Here is a 9,833-nt window from a genome sequence, read left to right as displayed (position 1 = left end):
TACAATCATATTTGTACAGTAATAGTCACGTGAATGAGAGAGTAAATGTTCTGCAACAAAACTGAAGTGAAATGGAAACATGGACTTCTCTGAGCAGTGCAACATTTAGGTAGAAAATTAACTTACATTTGTGTTCATGTGCTCAATAGCAGTTTTTATATAGCAGAAAAATGTGTAAACCTAGAAAGGCAGAAAAATATTTTCAAATGGTTTTCACTGCTGTTCCCAGTAGACCATCACATTCTTTTGAGAGGAAACTATTGATCACAGTACAGAGAAAACTTGGAGTTTTCTTTTTAATTAGCAAACAACCACATCTTTTCTATTTTGACTAGAAGAAAGGGGAACAAAACAAAAACCAACCCTTCTCCCATCACCATTACAAAAAACAACACACCAAATAATCCAGGAATTTTTTTTTGTCACAGATAAAACGTTTAATGACAAAAGTAGGGTTTGCAACAATGAATCAACAGAGCAGGTCCCACTTTTTTCAGAATGGCACAAAATTTTTTTTACATTTTTTAGAACTTTTGAGGAATTAATTACAACATATATCAGCAAGTATGGATTTTGGCATATAATAGCAAAATCTACCTTTAAGATCACTTGTTTAGAGAGCACATTTTGTTAATATTGTCATGTGAATGCACTATTTTTGCTAGCCACAAAAGTAGCCTTTTAAGACAGATTTTGCAGTACACCAGTCTCAAGTCCAACAATACATGATCTTTATTCTTTGCAGAACTTTAAAAAGGTAATGTAATAAGGAAACTATTGATCTTGTTACATTTTACAAATACATTCTTAATATGAAACATTAACCTGAATTACTGTATATTTTATGTACACAAATATCTAATAATACTAGTGTTGTATACTATAGCTAAGTTCCAGGACAGAAGTGTAATGTTGTAAAGTTTAACTTCAGCATGGGATGTCAACACTTTCTTGAAACCTTCTTAAGTACCACCATATCTAGTAGTTTACTGAATACCAGGAATGAAACAGAATGCAAATAAATCTCCTTTCCTTTCTTCAATGCATTGAGTTATTCAAACTCAACTATGAAAAACAGTTAATGGTACTAAAACATACATATTAAAGAACAAATGTTTAACCTGTGAAAAAGGGATCTGGAATTTAGCAGCGTGCCTGTGACCTGATCTGCCCAGGAGATGTTTAAACCTGTAGCCTCCTCAAGCTCTATGGATTGTTATCTGAACTGAAATAACTCATTCTCCCCAAGTATATCTGATCTGGGGTTTAAATGTCTCTTATTCAAAGGTTATAACTAATTTAGAAAAGCTAGATGGCAACCGTTCAAATCCTATTCTCTCGCTTCTTTAGTGGAACTACTTTTATGGCTGTAGTTCTCACTAATGAATTTTCATTAACATATGACTCTCTTTTTCATACTGACTACCCATGATCTCAATTATAATCAGGCAGCAAAATCCTTGAGAGTACAAGTTGGAAAAAAAAAAAAAAAAGTAAGTGTAGCTGTGGGGCTATAAAATTGCAGTGTAGACGTTTGGGCTCAGGCTGGAGCCTGGTCTCTAGAACCGTGCCTCCTTGTGGGGTCCCAGGGCTCAGGCTCCAGACCAAGCCTGAAAGTCTGCACTGCAGCTGTATAACCCCACAGCATGAGCCTGGCAAGCTCAAGTCAGCTGACATGGACCAGCTGTGAATGTTTTATTGCAGGGTAAACATACCCTAAGAAAGGCGAACGGATGAAGACATATCTGCTTTCAGAACTGTGCTGTATATCTGAAAAAGATTCTAATCAGACATTTAAAAAAAAATAACCAACCTAACATTTTGTTTTGTTTAATTTCCAATATGAGTGTGGTTTTTTTTCTTGCTAGTTTCTAGTAAGAGCCCTATTTATTAAAATCTTGCCTATCGTGCTTGTGATGCTACAGATTCTTTCAAGGCAAGTATTAGTCATAAGTAGCTCAAGTGGTGCTTAGGGCCTCAAGTGGTGCTTAGGGCCTCAGAACTGACCCTGTTCTGACTTGCAATTTACGACTGGCCAAATTCTTTCCCAGCTGGCAGCTTAGGACATGACAGTTCTCAAGGTTGTCCTTGATGTGATCCTACAGTGCTAAACAGATGACAAACCTGTTTCCTCCTCTAAACAACTTCCATTATGCAATAAAAAAACTTCATACAAAATAGCATAATTAAAAATATACATCTACAAACTATACATTTCACTAGATGACTTCTGTAGGTTGACTTAGAATTTCTTTCCAAGTAAATCAGACCCTTTTTTGTAATATCGATATTTTCAATAGATATTATTTACTTCTTAGTTACTTTTTTCTCCGCCCCCTTCCCAAGTACTGCCTTATCAGATTTTAAGCTCTTTAAAATGTCATTAATAATGAAAAATCTTATTCTGTATTGACAATGAAAACTACATTATATTTGGATTACACTGGTTGTCTGGCTCATCAGTAAGAGGGGAACAGAACATTTTGAAGACGCATGCAGCTTTGGACAAAAGTACTACAGTTAAAGGCTGAAAGCTTAGCTAGCATTTTATGTTTGTGTACTCTTGGTAAAATCAAGTATAACTTCTTGTACTGGCTTCATGTTTTAATCTTATCAATAAATAACTTGAGAATTTCTGAAGGAAAATGAGGAAAACAGCTGTCTGTTAAGGAAGACAATAGATCAAAAATAGTTTAATCAGTCTGCAATGGAAAGATATTTTTCCAAGCTATTTTATAATAAATTATTTTCTGTGTAAAGTTTATGGAAAACTGGTAGCTTGGAAAGCTTTTATTCAAACTTTTATTTATAAAGGTCCTATTCAGAGAAATCATAGTTAAAAAGAAGCTGTGCAAAGACTGCTAAATTCCAGACAGTGTTAATGAGGCACAACCATTTTGTGTGTACACAGATGTAAAAATCAGATTTTTCTTAGATCCTAACATCCCAAGTTCACATTCTTTATATTTTATTATACAATCCAAAATCAATCTGGAAAGTACAACAGGATATTTTCAAAATGCAGCATGGATAGCAGGATCACATCTGGAAGTCAAATTTGCACTTCTGAATGCTGATGCAAAAATTCCTACTGAGTGGCAGAAATGATAAGGCCTGCTGTTTCACATAACAAATCAGACTGCTTTCCACTAGAGGATTATCATCTGGGAGGCATAATTCCAATGTTTAAATTCCACTTGCACTATACCAAAGGGAAAAAAATATGTAACTATTGTTTGGATTTTATTTCTGAACAATAACATCTCTTGCAGCCCATTTAATACTTCTTCCTGTGTGACACCAGAAAAAATAAGATGGTGCTTATCTTGATCAGTTTCTCATGTGGTCCAGTTTCCATGATTTTAAAAAACACCTACAATAACTTAAATACAAAATAAAGGTTGGAGATACAGCAGCATTGCTTAGCGAAATTAACATAAAAATGTGGGAATGCAACATTTTTGTTGTACGTTAACTGAATAACTCATCTTCTCTGAACTCGAAGGATAATGCATGTGAAAGTTTGGATCTCCAGTAAAAATTGCTGATCCTAGCTTTTCAGTTCCTCTTGGGAAAATATCTGTGTTAGGCAGTATCTCAACATTTGTGCTTCATGGCAAGCTGAAAAAGAACAAGAGAGAAAAAGTTATACTAGTTGTAATTATGGCCATTCCTGGCTAAAGCAACTAATCTGGATGGGCTGTACAAGGAATCCTTCAAATGAAGTATTTTCTAGTGGAAAGGTTGTTGAAAGCCAGACCTGAAACCAGATCCAAGTTTTGACCCAGATTAGCCTTTCCTTGCTCTCCACTCTCCTATTCAGCAGGGAAGGGATTTGGCTGCTTTCATAGAACCAGCTCTATGGGGGCTCCATGCATCAGTTCTCTGTTAAGGGAGAAGGAGCAGAGAGACTCACTAGTATGAGCTGGGACACGCATACATTTCTCCTCCAATCCAACAGAGGTTTCCTGTAAAAGATCACTAAGGCCTGAGACTTAACTAGTCAAAACAAAATAGTCTTTTGGTCAAGTGGTTTCACAGATGTGTACTTCTGCCCCCAAATAGTTAGCAAAATGATGAACCAGAATTTCCAACCCAATTTTTCAATCTTCCTTCCTGAAGTTCCTTGTCCAACGGATTCAAAACTTTCAGGGGCTGGAAATCTACCCTGAGCTAAGATCCTGCATGTCAAGTTTCAGAGAAACTTCTACAGTAGCTGGCTTCAACCTCTAACTATGGAAAGGCTACTATCTATAGACTTAGCATGCTAGAGCAGGTGGAGAGGACTGAAGTCCTCAGCAATGCATCAACACCACCAAATGGGCAGTGGCAGTGAAAATTTCCTCATTTGCCTCCAGTCAAACCCTGAGCAGTAATAACAGGACTGGATTTAGGTAAGCCTCCATGTGCTCAAGCCTTGGCCTCTCTATTAGAGTGCTCCCAGAGATGGAGGTTTTTTTTTTTTTTTTTTTAATAAAGTAGAAATTTACTGGAAAATGTTTATTAGAATGGAGTGTCAATGGCCACTATCTTTTCTGGAAACATCATGAATAATCATTTATGAGAAGTACATTTCTTTAAGTGGCTTTGATAGCAAGATCTTGCTATTTAGTATCAATAGTTCCAGGATCCCAACTAGATCACAGACATACGCGAAGGATCCCCGGGGAGTGTGGGGCTCACAGTATGGAAAAGGGGATCCCTTGGCACTAAAAAGGTTGAGAACTTATCAGCTAGGGCTACTTTACATTTAACAGAATGTAAAGGTTTAAACTGTTTCACGTGAGAAAATGTAAAAAAAAAAAAAAAAGCTACTAGTTCTACTGGTAATTTGTCTTCTGACATAGACTTTGACCAGTTGACTAAGCTGTACTTTAATGTTCCAGAAAGATTATTCCAATTCCTTACCCAATCTTATTTCTTAAAGTAACTTGACATATAGCTATAATGATTAGTCATATAAATATATAGCTGTGCAATAAACCAGTATGCAGTCATAGCATATTAATGGTGAAATTAATTACAAGTTTAAAATAATACAAATATTTGAGCCATTTCTTTGAAATGGGGCCTACGCCTAGAGAACACTGCCAGGAAAAGCATCCTAAATGGAGACTCTAATTGGCTGCAACAAATGTTTGCAAATGTTAATTTGATGCTTGTTTCTTCTAAAGTTAATGAATAGTGATGTTCATTATCAGTATTATGCCAGAGAAGCATTATTTTACCATTTAAATAACACTGCATAATTAGATTCCTACTTTTCTTGTTTGTTTTGGAATACTGAAATATGCAGGAATTTTTTAAAAAAATAACAATTTTTATAACAATGACTCAGCTCTGTGTAGTGATTGTCCAACTATTTCAAAGTGTTTAATAACGAAACATGAACGAAAAGTGACCAAATTTACTTCTTTGTTACATAAAAGCCCGTCAAAAACAAACCCAAGCACTTTTTCCCAATTTAAAAAACCAAAACAAATCAATTGAGCATCTACAAGCCACTAGGTCACCTGGGTTAGCTGCCCTACACATTTTTACCAGACAATGTGAAGTGTTGAGATTATCTGCAGAACTTTAATGAGCATCTTTCCTATTCTTTGTGGGGAATTCTAATTCATTCATCACCTTTACTCATTTTAAAACAGGTCCTGCTTCAGTATAATCAATATTGAAAGAAAGCTGGTTACAAATAACTGAATTGGGTGACACAGTGTGACTGGTATGAGAGCAGCTTGTGATGATGCCCTTTTCTAAGGAGGGGCATTCTGCTGTGACTAAAAGCTTCCTTTCATGCTCTCCCTCATATATTCCAGAGAAGAAGTAAGTAGAGTAGGCAGAGTCTCTGGCATCCACTCCATGCTTCTGGCCGCTGATGGAGAGAAAGGCCAGATTATCTCGCTGATTGCTAGCAGAACTGAAGCAGCCATGCTATTCCTGATTTAGTCTTCTCATTGCCACCCAGAATGCCAGCAGCAGATATCTATGACCCAACTGCTGCAGAACTCGAGGACTAACCCATTTGTCCAATACCCAAGAAAAGATTTGGGGTAGTTCAGTGCAGGAGCAGAAGTGAAAAGTAATTGACCCATTTTATTTTCTTTAACTGAAATCACTAATTTATTCTGGGAAGATGCTTAATTTATTTATCTTCCTGAACATGAAGGTAAATAACACTTTATCTCTGCTTTCCTTTAATTAAAAAGAAAATAAATTCTATTGTAAATAACCCCATCATTTATCAACTTTGCCAGCTCCCTAACCATCACCCACAAACATCTGTTACACTGTCAAGACATGTAGCTGACAGCCAGGACACCTAGCAATGCACAATGGATCATATTAATCCAAGCATGAGATAATTCATGACACATATCATTCAGTAAAACTTGAATAGCATGAACTTTTAGCCATCTAATTCCAGCATTACTTCCAAATGGAGAACTAACAGTATCAAACAGACAGCCTTTGCAGAAGAAACATTTAGCTACAATAGCGAGTGAAAGCAAGTGCAAGTGACTGGCTAGAAAATGAGGACTGGAAGTTCTCCAGAATTTTTTTTCTTGACAAAGCTTTGTGTTGTAGGTGACTTCCCCCCTCCACCCCTCTCTCTCTCACACACACGCTTTTTCTTCCAGCTGTGAATATCATACTAGTATCTTTGGGCTGTGCAATACCAAGCATGCTGTCTGCACTAAAAAGAAAAGTATTCACTGTGAATTTATATTGCATGTTTTAGTTCTGTGATTTCCAGAATGGGATTTTTCTTATGAGGTCTGTGGGAAACAAATAAAACTGCCTTTTTGTCCACAGTTAGGTTTTCATTTGTGGATTTGACAAATTCCTAACCAGACAGAACATGAAATCAGTTACTTAAACTACAAGATATTGTACTGCTTTGAGAAATATTTTTACCTCTTTAAAATTACTGTTCACATGTTTAGAAGAAATTTTAATATTATACGTACACATACAGTGTTCGTGTACTAGTTAAACCTGTTTATACCTTCATATAATTGGACCAGGAATGTCGAGGTAGTTGTGGGCAGAAGTCAAGGGAAGGAGTAGTGGAAAGCATGTGTTGATATTTTACATGGGTGTAGAAGATAAGGGGTTGCTTATCAAAGAAGGTCCTTTACTGCAGGTTTCATTGTACTAAGCAAACACAGTATAGACCAGGGGTCCCCAATGCAGTGCCCATGGGCGCCATGGCACCCATAGGGGCATCTAAATGTGCCCGCGTCCTGTCCAGCGGTCGAGCATCCGCCAAAATGCCGCTGAAATTCAGCGGCGACTCCTCTTGATGATGTCACTTGCCGCCAACAAGTGACATCATCGAGAGGCGTCACTGCCGAAATGCTGCCAACTTTCGGTGGATGTTCGACCGCCGCCATGGTCCTTCATCTGACGCCTGCCAGACGAAAAGGTTGGGGATCACTGATATAGACAGTGTGGATAACTCCTGAGAATAGTTTTGAGGTGCTAAAAATTCTACAGTATTACAGCATTAAAATGTTATTTTAAAATAGAACAGTAGGAGCCACTAGGATATGATTGAGTGATATTGCCCTGCTCATAAGCCTGACAGCTCTGTTTTTCTAATACACATTTGAATGCAAAGTATACTATCACTCATTGAAGGAACTACAGAACTGCTAGTTTCTGTTTGCTCCTTCACTTCTCCCTTGCTCAGTTCCTTGCTATTGGTTCTATGCAGCCTTTATTTTGTTCTGCTCTATTCTACAGCATCCTGACAACTTCGGCTGGAGGCTGCCATAGACAAATATATTATGATTTTAAAATGTTTAACCTATGCTATTCCAAACTCTTCCACTCCAAACACTGAAGAAAAAATTGTGGGGATGGTGGGCTTGAAAGAAAGAAAGGCCTCTGAGAAGCTATTACGAGATTTTTTGTGACAAGGGATTTCAGACTCTCCCTTCTCTGGTTAAACCTATGCTGCTTCCTCTCCCTTGCCACTGACATTTTTCCCTATTTAGGTCAGGAATAACATTTGTAACACCAACCAGGCTACTTGAAGTTCCATTATACACTTTGCATGGACTTTTTAGGCATTCATCTAATAACGTAGGCTATTCAATACTGCATCCAGTGTGTTAAAATGCAGATTAACCACTACCACAGACAACACTTGCTTAATGCATTTTCATTGAGTTGCTACATTTAGTCTAAGAAACATGAAGCTATTCATGTACACAGACCATTAAACAAAACAAAACAATCCTTAACCAGGCTGCAGTGAACTAAAAAGCACAACAATTATCAGGTCTATATCTGATCTGAGAACATTAACTTATGGAAAAGTGAAATGCTGTAAACTTAACACTATCCACAACAGGATTTTCATGGTATATTTTCAGGTGTCTATGCCTTAACTCCCTTCTAAAAAAACGTGAATGCTATGTATCAAGGAACTCCTTCTGGACCCAGGTTACTGGGTACATCAGATTATTTTAGTTTATTTCCAAGAACTGTAAGCCCAGAGAGCTGCAGTATGTAACCAAACCATTTGACCGTGATGGGGTTTATAATGACACTTAATGTTACCTGCCATAATCTGTTCCAGTAAACTTGTAGGGGTATCCATCAGCTGATGAATCACGATAAGAGCTGCCAAGACTTGTGGGGCCAAAAAAAGTTGTACATACCTGAAAGGGCTGATCACAATTCCTGCTTTAAGACAGTTCATATTTTAAGTCTCATAAGGAAGTGGCTACATTTAATTCATGTTTCTATGTGTTCATTGTGTTTTTAAACATATAGCAAAGATACTCAGTGGCCTGGATAGGCACTTTTTATATTCTGTAGACATCTACATAAACAAACAAAAATAATGTCCATGATTTTCTCAAGTGGCTAGTGCTTTTTGGTACCCTACTTGAGACACCAGAAAAAGGCCCGATTTCAGAAAGTGCTTAGCACTTACCTTCTGAAAAACAAGCTTCTTTATGGGGACTTAAATTCTGCACCCCAAAATGATGAATAAGTGAAAAATTGTGACTATATTTTTTTTGGTATTTTCTTAAAAAAAAAAACAAAAAACACCCAGCAAAACAAAGGTAATGATAGATTTTATAACTTGAAATAAGTCTTAGTGGCATGGTATAGATACCATATTACATATGTGCATATACTTATATACACGGGAATGGGTAAAGCTGTTGTTTCAATAGCCTGCACACTTTCAATGAGTGATAAAGACAGATGGATACATCGCTGCAGGTTCTGTGCTATTTTCATTAGAATGAGTTGCAACTGAAATCATACAATGACTTATCACATTGTTGCCCAGTTATCTGAAATAGAGTGGGAAGGACCGACCGGACAAATTCAGGGAGGGTGATGATCACTTTTGTTCGAGTCCATGGTGATTGTTTTAATGTGAGTTGTGATGGTGAACTGTTGAAGCCTCCATTCAAAGACTGTTTGTGCCCTTTAATGTAAACCATTTCCAATAATATTTTCCCCTGCTTGTTTCTTTACGTGGCGAATATCAGGGCTTCAGCTCCCTCTTTTTATCAGAGGATTTTGGGAGGATTTCCAGGAACTGGGAAGTGATGCCCTGAATTCTGAACTGCAGCTCTCCATTTTCTAAGTGAGGGCTGTTCCAGTTCCCACGTGCCTGAAGCTGGGGGCAGAGAAAGCAGAAGCCCAGATTTCAGTTTCCTGACCAGGAGCGCCGCCAGCTTTTTTGCCGCCATAGGCGGCAGAAAGTCCCGCCCTCGAAATGCCGCCCCCGACAGAGGCAGCTGAAGGTTCCGCCCCTGAAATGCTGCCCCGACAGAGGCGATGGAAGGTGCTGCCGCCGCGGT

General features: G+C 37.7%; 1 protein-coding gene across 2 annotated transcripts in view; it reads right to left on the bottom strand.

Annotated features, from left to right (window-relative positions):
• Positions 1-427: 427 nt before the first annotated feature.
• Positions 428-9,833, bottom strand: part of STXBP6 (syntaxin binding protein 6) — a 239,358-nt gene continuing 229,952 nt past the window's right edge. For both annotated transcript variants that reach the window (XM_030559362.1, XM_030559363.1), the window contains exon 6: positions 428-3,621. In XM_030559362.1, coding sequence (XP_030415222.1) covers positions 3,598-3,621 — 24 coding nt within the window. In that variant the 3' untranslated portion in view covers positions 428-3,597. The remainder of the gene's footprint in view (positions 3,622-9,833) is intronic.

The sequence above is a fragment of the Gopherus evgoodei genome, chromosome 4 (genome assembly GCF_007399415.2).
Source record: "Gopherus evgoodei ecotype Sinaloan lineage chromosome 4, rGopEvg1_v1.p, whole genome shotgun sequence".
Lineage (NCBI taxonomy): Eukaryota > Metazoa > Chordata > Testudines > Testudinidae > Gopherus > Gopherus evgoodei.
This window is presented reverse-complemented; position numbering and strand designations above follow the sequence as displayed.